This window comes from Zasmidium cellare, assembly GCF_010093935.1.
Source record: "Zasmidium cellare ATCC 36951 unplaced genomic scaffold M409scaffold_18, whole genome shotgun sequence".
Classification (NCBI taxonomy): Eukaryota; Fungi; Ascomycota; class Dothideomycetes; order Mycosphaerellales; family Mycosphaerellaceae; genus Zasmidium; species Zasmidium cellare.
Window position 1 is genome coordinate 575,384 of NW_022986962.1, and position 14,176 is coordinate 589,559.

General features: G+C 54.5%; 6 protein-coding genes across 6 annotated transcripts; 3 read left to right on the forward strand and 3 right to left on the reverse strand.

Annotated features, from left to right (window-relative positions):
• Positions 1-496: 496 nt before the first annotated feature.
• M409DRAFT_66626 (uncharacterized protein) lies at positions 497-3,244 on the reverse strand (the record flags this gene model as incomplete). Its single annotated transcript, XM_033817020.1, has 2 exons — positions 497-3,112; positions 3,191-3,244. 2 exons carry the CDS (start codon positions 3,242-3,244, stop codon positions 497-499), a joined length of 2,670 nt encoding a protein of 889 aa, XP_033667532.1.
• Positions 3,245-4,261: 1,017 nt separating this feature from the next.
• Positions 4,262-4,648, forward strand: M409DRAFT_54970 (uncharacterized protein; the record flags this gene model as incomplete). Its single annotated transcript, XM_033812876.1, has 1 exon — positions 4,262-4,648. The coding sequence occupies one exon, from the start codon at positions 4,262-4,264 to the stop codon at positions 4,646-4,648; it is 387 nt and encodes a 128-aa protein (XP_033667533.1).
• Positions 4,649-5,047: 399 nt separating this feature from the next.
• M409DRAFT_23276 (uncharacterized protein) lies at positions 5,048-5,687 on the forward strand (the record flags this gene model as incomplete). Its single annotated transcript, XM_033806716.1, has 2 exons — positions 5,048-5,068; positions 5,121-5,687. The coding sequence occupies 2 exons, from the start codon at positions 5,048-5,050 to the stop codon at positions 5,685-5,687; spliced, it is 588 nt and encodes a 195-aa protein (XP_033667534.1).
• An 813-nt stretch (positions 5,688-6,500) lies between these two features.
• On the reverse strand, positions 6,501-6,935 carry M409DRAFT_23277 (uncharacterized protein; the record flags this gene model as incomplete). The annotated part of the gene is made up of 1 exon (XM_033806717.1): positions 6,501-6,935. The coding sequence occupies one exon, from the start codon at positions 6,933-6,935 to the stop codon at positions 6,501-6,503; it is 435 nt and encodes a 144-aa protein (XP_033667535.1).
• A 301-nt stretch (positions 6,936-7,236) lies between these two features.
• On the reverse strand, positions 7,237-8,369 carry M409DRAFT_23278 (uncharacterized protein; the record flags this gene model as incomplete). Its single annotated transcript, XM_033806718.1, has 2 exons — positions 7,237-7,645; positions 7,696-8,369. The coding sequence occupies 2 exons, from the start codon at positions 8,367-8,369 to the stop codon at positions 7,237-7,239; spliced, it is 1,083 nt and encodes a 360-aa protein (XP_033667536.1).
• Positions 8,370-10,154: 1,785 nt separating this feature from the next.
• M409DRAFT_54974 (uncharacterized protein) lies at positions 10,155-13,911 on the forward strand (the record flags this gene model as incomplete). Its single annotated transcript, XM_033812877.1, has 2 exons — positions 10,155-13,298; positions 13,354-13,911. 2 exons carry the CDS (start codon positions 10,155-10,157, stop codon positions 13,909-13,911), a joined length of 3,702 nt encoding a protein of 1,233 aa, XP_033667537.1.
• Between the last annotated feature and the right edge of the window lie 265 nt (positions 13,912-14,176).

Consider the following 14,176-nt stretch of genomic DNA (forward strand, 5'->3'; position numbering starts at 1 on the left):
GTGGGCGGTCCATTGACGATCGATGGGGAGCAAGCCGTGGAGGACATTGAGGTCTTTGTCGGGTGGGCTCTGGTAATGACGGATTGAGCTTTCTGCGATCGCCTCCAGGCCCAGGAGGCTGGATGGTGGAATGTCGTTGGACTGCCCTGTGGTTGCCGAGGAATGCAAATAACAACAAAGGCATTGTTGGCTTGGCATCCCAGGCTCGAAGCCCTTGATCGAATGCTGTAGGAAATGATTGCCATGAGCAGGCCAGGAAGAGACAAACGTCACTCTATACACTACATTAACAACATTCCTCTAAAGAACGTCTTCTGAAACGCCAACCCAATGTTGTGGGGAATCTCTCTCTCACGCTCCTGAAAACGCCTCCAGCCGTAATTTTACAAGTGAACATGTATATTCTTCGCCTCGAAAAGAACAGCGCTTGCTTGGAAACGCAATATCAAAAGCAGTGATGGCCCTCAGGTGGACCGGCCAGCATCACAATCGTGGTTCAGGCTGCCTTTTCTGGGTCTTTCTTAGCCTCCTGAGCCTCCTTCTTGTCTTCTTCTTCACCCAGCTTAGCGAGCGCCTCCGCCGTGAGGGGTACGCTGCCAGTGGAGTTCGCAGCTCCCAGTGGGTTTTCTTCTTCCTGACCAGGCAGCGGGCTTAGCGGACTCACAGGCTCTGTGTCAGGTTCCATCTCAGACGGTGCCTCGCCACTCGTGATCTGTAGCTCTGGGCCAAAGTGATCGACTTCTTCATACTCTTCCATGTCTTCTTCCTCGTCTTCTTCTTCGACACCTGGCATCATCTCACCACTTGGTCGACCTTGCACACTGGCAGACCTGCTGCCATTTGCGCCAGCTGTTCGGCCATGTGGAGAGCCGCTCATCGGTCCTTTGAAGACGGACCGCTTTCGCCGTGCGAAGACAGGTAAGCCAGGCGACGAGGGAGGAGGCATCGATCCAAAAGCGCTCTTCGCTTCCGTACCTAATGTTGGCAAGGTACCAATGTCTGACGGTGGCGGTCGCCTCTGGAACCTGACACTAGAGGGAAAAGTGCTGTTGGTGGGAGTAGAGGGAAGAACCTTGACAGAACTGTGCGGTGACCTGCCGAGCCGAGACCCTGACGTGGACGACATTCCGGATGGTGAAGCAATCGAGGCACTCGACGTGCTCGACGTTTTCGACTGCGTCCGCTGGTGGCCACCTTGATACGTGCTACGAATCGAGGAGACCGAAGATGAAGTAGACTTTCGACCTCGAAGTCCAGCTGACGATCGTCGATAGGACGAGTGCGGCGTCAAAGTGTGTGGGCTGAGACTCGCTCGTTTTCCTGCTCGGATACTGGCACCACTCCCAGTCGAGGATGTGGTATTTATACGAGGCCGTGCCGGAACCGTAGATCTGCTTTGAAGTTCAGGCCGTTGCTGACCGATTGATTTACGTCTGAGCTGGTTTCCAGGAGCTGTCGAAGTGCGCTGTAGTTGTCGAAGATCGCCTCTCTCCTGGCCGGGCTTACCGTTTGGGACGTCCTTGGTATTCTGGCTGCTCTTATTCTCCTCGCTATTGGCAGGTGACTTGTTGCGCTTGATGGTACCTTCCTTGAAGAAATGCTTCACCCATGCCAGCTGCTGCTTCAAGGGCTGTGGATAAAACTTTGGCCGCTTTCTCTGTGGAGGCGGCACATATGATGGACTCAGTAGGTCGGGATTGTTGGTAACAACGCGAAGCATGCTTTGACTGCCTCGTGATGAAGCTCGATGACTGCGAGGGCGCACCACTTGACCAGAGTAATCCTTCGGCGGCGGTCGCGGCCTACTTCTCGACCTGCTGTCAGACACTCGAATCTCACTTGGCTTCGGTTTCTCTCCTTCTGGTGTCGGCGATTTCGTCTCCATGACCTTCGGAAGATCTGGCGCTTGCAAAGCGTTGCCATTAACACGCTCCAGCCTTCTCCCTCGTGATCGTGGAGAATTCGAGATTGCATGCTCTTCTCCCTCGTGAATCTCGCCAAGGTTACTCTGAGCAAGGAGCCTGCCACTAGCAGCGCTCAATCTTCGTATTGACTTGGCTTCGGCCTCACGTTCTTTGCGCTTTCTCTCCTTCCTTCTCTCCTTGCGCTGTTCCTTTTCCAACAACAATGCCCACCAGCCGGCCAAAGAGTCGCAGCGTTGCGCCAGAACGTGCTCAATCACCATATCGATATCCACTCCGGCGCTGCGCATTCGCTGGAGCACATCCTTCTCCAGTTGTGTTGTGAATGGCGCTGGTTGCTGTAGCTTGAGTATCTCCTGCTGCTGGGGTGCATGCTCGGAAAGCCAAGGGTCCTTCAAAATGTCGCTGAGGGACGGTCTGAGAAGCGGCCTCTTCGAGAGAAGCTTCTTGATCAGATCTCTAGCAGCTTCTGGCAAGTACTCCGGATACTGAGGGTCCTCTTTCAAGATCCTTGCCTTGGTAGCGCCATCGTCGTCTTCATCGAAGGGCAACTCTCCACACAAGAGTGCGTACAGAATGATGCCCAGACTCCATACGTCGACTTTCTCTCCAGCATACTTCTCGCCCTTGAGCATCTCTGGCGCACTGTAACATACTGTCCCACACCATGTTTGCAAATAGCTCGTGCTGCCCTGGTATTCCCTCGTGAAGCCGAAGTCCACCAGCTTGACATTCTCATGCTTATCCAGTAAGATGTTCTCCAACTTCAAGTCTCGATGTACACAGCCCTTTGCGTGTACATAGCTCACAGCACCAAGCAGTTGTGTAAAGATCTTCTGCACCTTATCCGCCTGCATGCGACCATGGTTGAGCAAGTAGTTGTACAGCTCATCTCCCGGGCAAAACTCCAACACCAGCCATACCAAATTCTCGGTAACTATCACCTCGTAAAGCCTTGCGATGTGTGGATGTAGGAACTGTCGGTGGTGGTGGATCTCTCGCGCGAGGTTGGCATCGTCTTTTTTGGCGGACTTGAGGACGACCTTCGATCCATTGGTGAGTTTGTGCTGGGCGAGGTAGACCTTGCCGAAGCTGCCCTTGCCGATCAGTCGGCCCAGAGAGTAATTGCCAACGCTATGTAGGTCGGGAGAGGAGAATTCGCTAAGGAGGGACTGGTATGAATTGGCGAGCTGTGAGGGATATTCTCGTCAGCATAGTGCATGCGGCGCGAAGGGTGACATGTAAGGAGGTAGAGGGGTGGAGCCTGCCTTGTTTCTTTGTTCCTGCGCTTCAAACTCGGCCTGTGTCCTGGCCGGTGGCATCTGATTGTGTATCCTCTCCCTCAATAATGTATCTTACTACTGAATACAAGAGTCCTTTTCCTAGCGGATCTCTACCGGAGGTCGATCCGCTTCAGCCCTATGGTGACGGCTGGCGTTTTGGCTGCGACGAATGGTGAATCTTCGTAAGGGCGCATTCGGTCGAGGTCCGAGCATATGAAAGTCGGTCTAGGGGCGTGCTGTGGGAGCCAGTGGTAAGTGAATGAGTGAGCGGGAGTTTCCTGGTCTGCCAATTCATCGCGCGTCGTCCGCAAGTTGGACGTCGGGCATCATTGGTCGGCGGCACGAGTCGTGGCGTCCGCGCTATTCTTGGCATCAAAACGGTCCTCAGGCACACTGACGTTCACGTCTTCACTTTACTAACCCATCTGGCATCTTCTCTCCTCATCGATCGAGAGACTTTGTCATCAGAATTCATTCTGCCGCTGAGATTCGCTTGCAATCATGTGAGGCCTGGTGTGGCTGGAGCTAGTGACAGTGACAGGCAGCTGAGAGCCTCTCCCGCCTGCAGCCATCCGAGACTTGAAGGTAGGTAATCACGAGCTTTGTTATATTCAGTTCTTCTTTTTAAAGGGCACGCGAATTTCCATTTTATCCGTTCGGTCTACCTGCTACAGCAACAATATCATCATGGAGACCGCAATGGCGGACACGCCAACACAACACCGCCGCCGACAGCGACCTTCCACAGCTCGAACCAGCCAGACGCCATCATATGCAAGCCCGACCGTCTCATCGAGCGCGAACTCAAATCCGATCGAATCTCCAAACTCTCCGTCGACACTGTCCAAGTCTCCAAAGCACCCATCAACCCGTCGAGACTTCAAGACATACTGCCTTTCCACGGAAGCCTCTCGCCGTAAATCGCGCCAACCGGCCCCTTTCCGCTTTCTTGATCTGCCGGGGGATATTCGCAACATCATCTAAGACTACATCGCCGCTGATTGCATCGAGCACTCATCCCAAGCATGGCCCATACGATACACATCGCCCAAGGCCATGCCCACGTATGCCGGACCTCCCGCTGGATACTGGCCCTTCAGACGCCCCTACAACAGAAGACTTCCGCCACTATTTCTCGTGAGGTCCAAGCAGATCCGCGAAGAGTTTGGCGGCTACATCTTCGCCCAGCGCCACATTTTGTTGGTTTCTTTGACGAAGCAAGGTCTTGCAGGTCTATTCCATTTTATTGGCTTCGTCAACTGCAAACGCCTTGTGGGGAACGACGACGCCTGCTTGCAAGTTTGGCACAATGTACCTATTTCCGTCGATCGACGTCCGACCCTCACATTCTACCACGCTCTCTCTTGGGCCGATGTGTCCGCCTTGGTGGATGGCGAGGCTCTTTGGAAATGTGGACGTCCTGAGGAAGTTAAGGAAGACTGAAGTCAAGGGCTGCTGGTTTTGACGGTGGTGCAAGCGGCAATGAACTATGGTGGAGGGCCACAATTTGGGTTCGTGTGAGGAGAGAGGGGCTATGTTGGCTGGTGCTTTCCACGATGCAGCTTATTCTGGCGCACTGTTCGATCGTGGACCTGGAAGTACAACGAGCCGTCTGGTCCTGGATAGGGGGCCTGTTATTCATGACTTTTCACTTCAAGACCTGATTGCTCCTTCCAATTCAGCTGTGCCTCGTGCCTTCCTTCACATGTGAATGCAGGGTTCTTGCTCTTAGCGCCAGCACAGACCCCCTACTAAAAGAAATCCACTTCAGAACAGCTTCCACTCCCTCTCGTCTTTCGTCCCACGCACAATTGCGGTTGCAACAAGGCAGACTCGTGCAAGATGGAGGATGACACAAAAGCCGTATGTTTATGAGTCTGGCACATGCCTTCCACAGCAACTGATCATCTCCTAGGACATCAACACCGCCATGGACTCACCTGCCAGAGATCAAGTCTTCTCGACGCCTGAGCTTGCAGAGATGATCTTCAGGGAGCTGCCACCAAGGCATCTTCTCGTCACTGTGCAGCAAGTCTGCCGCCAGTGGCAGGCGGTCGTGAATGGATCCACCCCCATCCAGCAGGCGCTCTTCTTCAAACCCATCGCCCCGATATACCCCCGAAAGATACCGCAAACCAAATACCGCTACTACTTCGAGGAATTTATCAATCCCAATGCCAATATCACTTGCTACCACCCGATATACATCCGACTTTTGCGGGATCTCGTCCTGCACCGTCCGCTCTCGCCAAGTTTCGGTCACCCAGATGCCTCCTGGCGCCGATCACTGCTCAGCCAACCGCGCTTACGCTCATGTGAGTTTTTGCGCAGGGTTGCGGACGGGTCTGGCGATCGCAAGAGCGAGACAATCGAGGCTCCTCCTGGCGGATTCACATTGGAATTTGCCATCGAGAACCTGGGCGAAGACTTTCTGGACGATGGCTTTCTCCCCAAAATGCAGTGCCAGCCAGCCTCACTCTAGAGCAAGCCTTGTGCGTGGAAGCGCAATTCGACTAAGAGCTTCCGGCGCCGGATCACTGGTGCAAAGAGATTGAGAAAGTAGAGAATGGTCGCATGCGGCAAGAATGCCAGATTTGGAGGTAAATTTGGACGGCGATGAATGCGAAGTTGTTGCCACCCGCAAGATCTCCACAACTGCTTCTATCCAGAGCTGTCGATCGGGTGGTGGTGAATCATAATTCTGATACCGCAGCTCCGGGACTCAAGGACCTTTTCGATGGGAGTCCGGTATCCAAATCCGACCTCGATAGAGTATGCTCCCTAGCTTGAGGATCGATGAAACCCTACTTACAGCTAACGTAGCCGACTATAGTCGATCTCGAGGAGGGTACTGTTAGTGGAGTACATACTTAGCAACTTGTAGACTCATGTACGGACTTATGTGCGATGTCAAGGGGGTCTGCTTTGCTCCACTTACTAAGATTCAAATTGTTGATAGTGAAATCTGACGGTAGTAGAACCTTGAAGCATTTGAATCATAAGTGGATATGAAGCGTGAATCGTGTTCTCCTTTAACCTGCCTTCTCACATTGACAGGTCTGCTTCTAACACATGCGCATCTCTTCATTCTTCGCTCCCCTTGCAATCTTACACCTCTTACTTAACCCACCACTCCACATCCATCCCAACCCCGACATCCTCCCCTTCCACCCCTCAACGAGCCAAAAACGTCCGATACCCAATATCGATCCTAATCCACAATTCAGCACCCACCCCTAACCACCCCTCCCCCCTCCCACCCCCCACAAACCTCCCCCAAAAAGAAAAAAAACACTCACCGCTTATAATCCTTCACCTTCCAAAAAGCACAACACTCCCCACACTCGCGACACCGGAGATAATCCGTCGGCCCAAACCGGAACGTCGCCGTGCACTCGGCGCACTCCCACTGCACTTTCTTCCACTCGTCCTCGCGCGTCGTGCTGGTGTGGTAGTACTGCGGCCGGGAGGCGTCGTAGGTTTCGTTGAGACGGAGGCGCCGGCCGCCGCGGTCGTCGCGGGAGAAGTCGATGCCTAGGTCGAGGATGGAGCGGAGGGTTGTTGTGGGGGGTTTGGGTGGGGCGGTGGGGGAGGAGGGGGCGGCGACGGCGGCGGTACTGGAGGAGGAGGGAGAGGCGTTGGTGGTAGTGGGTCTCTTGTTGGTGGAGGTCGAGGGGTTGTTGTTGGTTTTGGCCGTGAGGTCTGGTGGGGTGTACTCTTCCCGGGACATGTTGGCGGTGTTAGTGTTGGTGAGATGGAGTTGGTTGTGTCCATTTGGAGGATGGAAGGCGACCAGATAAAAGGCGACGCAAGGGGCAACCAAGCATGCCGAATGCATTCCTTTGTTTGATTGATCCCGCACGGATACCAGCTTCTGCATGACTTCTTTCAGGCTGGGCTTGGCCTTGCATGCAGCTATCCGCTTGGTGGTTTGAACCTCATACAGACGGTAATTGCACGTCGTTGACGACCAGCCATTCGTCAATCACAGTTGCAAATATGTCCTAGGGCATCGCATCCGCGGAATCAGGTCAAGGCAGACCCGTCGAAGGTATTTCCACCGTTCTCGAACGACTCGGCCCAGCAGTCGGCTGAGCTCCACTCATAGCCGCATACACATCAATACCGCTCGGCACACTGTCCGAACGCGTCTCTCCGGTGACGATGGTCCCTTCAGTTCCTCGTCTGCTCTGCGCCTCTGCGGAAAGTAGGTGCAGTTGGTAAGCCTCGTCGCTATCTTTACCCGTCCGGCCTTGCCCACCGTAGTGGGTCACCAGATTGCTCACGAGCGGGCGGAGGATCAAGATCGTCGCTGAAATGATTGAGTAGTCCATTTCGACTTGTGTCCAGCAGATTGCTTTGGCCTCGCGCAGCGTTGGGTCTTTGTGGAAACCGGACTGGTCGAAGCTTCTTAGGCGGAGGATGACGAACAGGATGACGCTGTGAAGACGTTAATTATGATACAGAATGTTAAGGGTAGCTTTACGAACGGCAAGCGAAACGCAAACATGACGATCACCGTGATAACATTCTGCTGCTTGATCTGCAGACCACTGACCAGCCAGATCGCAATCCCGAAGATGGCGAGTTCGAAGAAGCAGCCGAAGCCCTCCAGAATGCCCCAACGCAGGAAGAGACCGCTGCACTGTTCGTCTAGCACTGTCCAAGGGTGGGAGAGATTGCACTTCAACGCGATCGCAAGAAGAAGGGCGAGGGTCCAGGCGAGGATTGCGATGATGAGAGCTTTTATTACTTGGCGATGTGGATCGAAAGGCGCCAGTCGAAGGACGAAAATGGCCACTGATGCCTTGGAGAGCCCAAGAGACAGGACGAAAAACAGACTAGCTGCGTAGTACAGCTTCTGAAGAGCCTCCTGGTCGCCGGACGATATGAGTTCTGCTGATCGGCCCAGTCCAGCGTGACAGGCTCCCAGTACGAGGGCTGACTGAATGACGGCGAATCCGGTCGCTGTGAACACCATCGTATCATCAAAGGCCAGTCCCGGATTGATAACACATTTCACAAAGGCGCGTATGCCAGCGAACAGCAGTATCTGAGAAAGCCCCAGCGCCGTTGCGATGATGATCCAGGCTCCATGATCGGTGTCTGTCACCACCGCGAAAGGTGTGGAATAACCATTGGGGATCGTCAGGTTCGCCGACATACGTTGATGGTGGAGCAATCGAGCAGACGAAGAACTTCAAACGAGATGCTGAGGTTTGAGGCGCCAAGTTACCAGCAGCATCGTTGTTGACCCGGGGATCCTGGAAGCCGGATGTTCGAGGAGTGGCCTTGGGGGGTTCTGGAAATAGCAAATGCGCGATATACGAGGTGAGCTGGACCCGAGGCTGTCGTTCAAGGTATGGTAGCTCGGCTGTAGGGTTGGGAATGTTGCACAAATGCAGTGGAAAGGGGAGAGGCGGTTTGAAGTATGGCGTGGCTGGATATCATCAGAGTTTCGATATACTGCACTTACCCCACGACATAGGACGCATTGGGAATAAAACTATCCTTTTGATCTATCTCGCGCCCAATCAGACCGACATGAGGTCGGAATTAGGTGGGATAGGAGAGTTCTGTCGTGCATTAGTAGACCAACGTCTGCCAAAGCTCGATGCTTTTCAACGTTCGTCGCTGGTTTTATCCTCGAGCTTTCCACTTGGAAGATATTCTGACTGCTATGCCTCGGAGATGCCAAATTAGAGTCGATTCAGCACTGCTATATGGCTGACAGCGTGCTAGATGTTCTCCCAGTATATAGATGGTATTGACGACTGGAAAAGAAGTGGGTGAAGTTGACAATTTCCACGCCGGCGAACGGGCAAGACGGGGAGGGCACGCTCCGCGGCAGGATCGGCTGTCAAGCTCAGACTGACGCAGGGGCCTGCAGTCCGATAATGAATCGTATCGACAACATCTCGCAGTCGATGGCTGTGATGACGAAAATCTCCTTTCAGTCGGCGGAAGATGAAAGACTGTACGTGGGACATATCTGCCAAGCATGCCTTCGACATAGCGGTCGAATACCGAAACCGGTCAAAAACTGTCCAAACAAATGATCGATGAAGTGTTTCCTGGCAGTCGTTGATACTGCCAATGCAGCGGATCTCGGTTTAAATGGGGGTTGTTCAGCGAGAGCCTTTTGTTGAACAGGTCTTGAAGCTGGGACGACAGACACTGTGGTATTGTGGGAAGGCGATGATGAGATTAGATCCTCGGAGATTGTCTCGCCGTCACTGCTTCGAAATCATTGCTCAGGTACCATACCATATGCTGCCCCAAGATCTGGACGATGAACCGTGTTCAGTCTTGTGTGAAGGAGGTTTTGAGGTGGGATCGAAGGCGTCTTGGAGAAAGCTAGCGTTGATGCCTCAGGCACGCCGATTGACCTCACCTTCTGTCTTCCGATCAAATCTCCATCTCTGCCAACACCAGCCGCGATCCGACCTGTTTCGACCGTGATCTGCCGTACAGAAGCCAATGCAGGCACATGCCATTGATTGATGGACGGCGGTCGCGGCCAGGCCAAGGAGGTGCGGGATATCCAATTCACGCCAAGGGTTGTGCTGGCGCTTGGAGGGACGAATCGCGAGGCAGAGAGGCTCAGTGCAGGATCCACGTCACTTTGCCTACACCTCCAACCACGCGCTTACAGGTTCGCTACGCAACCACCTTTGGGCCGCCAGCGCGAGCTTCGAGGTAGCGTAGCAGCAGTAGAGACAAGTACATGCGCAAGTATTCATTCCACAGCATACATCTCTTTCCCTTCCCCAGTCACCAACATCATCCGCTCGAAGGACTGGGAGCTTGCAAGTCGCACGGTGACGTCGACCGACAGCCGCACGTGAAGCGCAGGGAAGCTGCATCTACTCACTCACCCGCGTGTCCCACAGCCGCAGGCGCGACCTCTCCCATATAAACCGGTTTTGGAAGCGACGGCGACCTCAGCATGGCCCAAGACGACCGCGAGGAGCTCTTCCTGAAACCCGACTCTCCTCAGGCCAACCCCTCTGAAACGCCTCAGCCCCTGCGCATCAACAAGCAGCCGTCGCCGCAATCCTCCAAGCCAGAGCCCAAAGAGCAATGGGCCCAGTACCGAGTCCCTCCCAGTAGCAGCGCTGCATACGGCGCCCCCACCTCACCCCCACCCACCGGCCCGCTGCCATATCCAGACGACAGAGCACGAAGACAGCCAACGCCGGGAGCAGTACCAGGCGCGAAGGCCCCGAGTCGCACAGGCACACCGCAAGAGCTGGCAGAAGAGGGGAGGGCCACGGGGCCCCCTCAAGTCAGGACGGGAAGCATGTCTTCTGAAGGGAGTGGACACAGTGGAAGGCCTCGGTTTGCGCCGAACGATCCGAATAGACCAACAGCAGGTGGCTATGGCGGGTCGCCTACGTTAGGCCACTCGTCGAGGCTGGCAGAGAGGAGAGGCACCCCGGCCAAGAACATCATTCCCCCAGATTCACCAGGCGGGCCTGAGCCACCCCACAAGAGCGACGACGATGAAGGCTTGTTTCAGGTGAAACCGCAGCGGAAGCCGAGTAATCAGACTGAAGATTATCAGCAACAGTTCTATCCACCTCCGCTAGGTGCAGCACCACCAGCGAGCACAAGTGCGGCAGCCGTGTTGGCGCAGAACAGAATGCATGTACCAGATCCGGCAGGAGTGAATAGATTGAGCAGTACTGCATCCACATCCACCACGAGAGCGTCCAGAGGTTCACCGCCTCCACCTGAGACACCGATCGATCAGCCGCCAAGCGGGTTGACAGGGATTGAAGCAAGATACGCGGCGTCTGGAATACCAGGGCAGAACACACTCAATGAGATGCAAGCGCAGAGTGCAGCTGCTGCGGCAAGAAGAGCTCATTATGCCGCTCCCCAGCCAACGAGAGCGGCGGACGCACAACCTCAACAGCAGCAGAGTGGGAGATGGAGTCCTACTGAGCAGCCTGGATCAGCGCCTCACGGGCCGCCGATCACGTTCCAAGGCACTGAAGAGGTGGCGTCCAGAGGCTCTGATGTACCCTCACAAACACGAGATCGTCAGCCCAGCTACCCACGCCCTCCACAACCATCGACGAGTCCAAACATCGAAGCTGGGGTGAACAGCATGAGTTTGAATGACGAGCCGCCCCCTGCGTATTCGCCGCCTGCTGCTGGTTCTTCGCACTCGCAGTATCCCAACGAAAAGGGCAGGTTCGCGAATAACGCCAGCCCAAACGCCGCACCTGGCGCAGATCAGGGACGAAGGCCGACGGATCCAAACGTTCGAGCACATCCTGCATTCGCCAATGACACTCAGCGTCAAAACGGTGCCTCGCCTCAGCCATCGCAGCAGAACGGTGCCTCACCAGCTGCTCATGGACTCACACCGGTCAACGTCGCGCAAGCGAATCAAGCAGCGGCACAACAGCCCGGCCAACCGGGTCCATCTGGCCCTGCAAGTCCGCCTCCTCTTCCAGAAGGATGGATTGCTCATCTTGACAACAATTCTGGGCAGTACTACTACATCCACCTTCCAACACAATCAACGCAATGGGAGTTCCCGAAAGGACCAACTCCACTGAACCTCCAGGAGCCCACAAGTCCAGTCCCGACAGTGGCAAGTCCTGTCGGTTCAGTCTTCAAGCAGCCTCTTGCATCGCCTGGCTTCCCAGTGCAGCAGATGGCAAGCTACGATCGACAGAGCATGATGTCCATGAACTCCATGGCAAGTCCCGCAGCGACAGGATTCACAGGTCCACCTCCAAGTGCTGGTGTGGACATGTACAAGATTCAGCCGTCGAATGCGGTCTACTTTGGACCTTACCTTCGCTACACGAACATGGATCTTGAACGAGGTCTCTGGCTTGGGAGCATTCTGCTGATATGCGATGCGGCAACTCAGCCACCTACGATCCACATCCATCAGTCACTGGACCTAAGCCCGAATCCTCGACAATTGAAAGCACATCCCATCCACTCACATCAAAGATGGATCTTCTACAGGTACGATGTGGATCTGCGAATGGAAGACAGTGGAGCTGCCAAATGGACCTACGCCATCACCTCACACCTCGGCTGCACTCGTTACGAGTTCCTTGTCGCTGGAAAGAATGAGAGCAGCTGGCGCTTCATTGCCCACTCTGGCAACGACTTCGCCATCAATGTGTCGGCAAATGACAGATCGAAACTTGGTGGCATGCCTCTGATGTGGAAGGATGTCCTACTGAAACACCAAGAATGCGGTGGCTTCCATGCCCAAGTTGGCTTGGGCGGTCAAATCTATGCTGATCGCCTGTGGAAGGACATCCCAGCATTGAAGCAGTGGACGCAGATCAGCGGTAAGGAGAATCGCAAGACTGCCCAATGGACTGCAAAGATGGAAGAGGATGTCACGCACGCTTACTTCCACTATTACACCTCACACTTCGACCAGCCGGCAGTGAAGGAAGGGTTCGCACAGATACCGCACGTCTGCTGCTTGGACGACCACGACATCTTTGACGGCTATGGCTCGTATCCCGAATACATGCAAGAAAGTCATGTCTTCAAGAATCTTGGTCGGATAGGTATCGAGATGTACCTACTCTTCCAGCATCACACCACGCACGAGATCTTGCGAAATGTCTCGAACGATATCGACCTCTTCACCATAACGGGCAAGGGATGGCATTTCATCAAGTACCTTGGACCGAATGTGGTGATTGTAGGCCCAGACACCAGAAGCGAGCGAGGTGAACGACAAGTCATGGCAGGACCGACCTACCAAGGAATTTTCCCCAAGGTCGCCACATTGCCGCCAAGTGTGCAGCACTGTATCTGGCTGCTTCCCGTACCGATCATCTACCCGCGTCTGGAAGCTGTCGAGCAGGTAGCGAATACAGTGGCAACTGGTAAGAAGGCGGTGACTGGAGGTTTCAACATGCTAGGTAAGGTGGCGGGTGGCGTTGCAGGAATAGTCGGAGCAAAGGGAGCAGTAAACTCTGGCTTTGACGGTATCAAGAAGGCAGTTGGCAAGTCAGGGCTCATGCAAGGCGTTCTAAGTCCTTTCGGCGACATCGACATGCTCGACGAGCTACGAGACCTCTGGACTCACGACTCCAAGGTACGTAAGCCACAACACCCACTTCTTTACGCACCTCACTAACAAATCATGACAGGACCTCGAACGCACCTACATAATCCGCACGCTCCAAGGCATCTCCCACAACAAATCCCTGCGCATGACCTTCCTCTCCGGCAGCGTCAACGTCTGCGGCGCCGGCCTCGTGCACGACCCCTCGAAACCCTCCGACCACAAAACCATGTACCAACTCATCACCTCCTCCATCGTCAACGCCCCCTCGCCCTCCTACGTCATCCGCATGCTGCACAACAACAAGCAACTCTACATCCCCGCCAACGGGCACCGCTCCGCGATCGGCACCCCCTCGGACACCAAGGAGGATATGATGGAGATTTTTGCTGCGGATGTCGATGGGCGGCCGAGGGAGTTGAGGCGCTTGATGGGGAGGAGGAATTATTTGGCTTGTGTGGCTTATGATCCGGAGGTTGTGCAGGGGGCTTTTGGCGGGAGTGGAAGTGCGGGGGGTGCGGGGGGTGGTGCGGGAGGGAGGTTGAGTCTGGCGGCGGATTTTATGGTGCAGGGCGAGGGGGCTTTTGGGCAGCCGATGAAGTATGGGCCGGTGATTATTCCGAGTTTGGAGTATGGACGGTGAGGTTTTTGTGTGGTGTAGGGAAGGGTGGGGTGTGGGTTTGGGATGAAAGACGACAGATGGATGAATGGATGGATGAAGGAGCGTTTTTAGCATAGCGGTATATGAGATATGATGTTTTGAAGATGAAAGTGATGTTTCTGTAGTGTGTGAGAGTGTTGTTTTCATGCACATCCGTCGTTTTGATTCATTCTGCTTGAGGTTGTTGCTAATATACAGTTCATGTCATCTTAGTCTGTGTGTCGTGTTCTGTCGTAGTCGTAGTCGC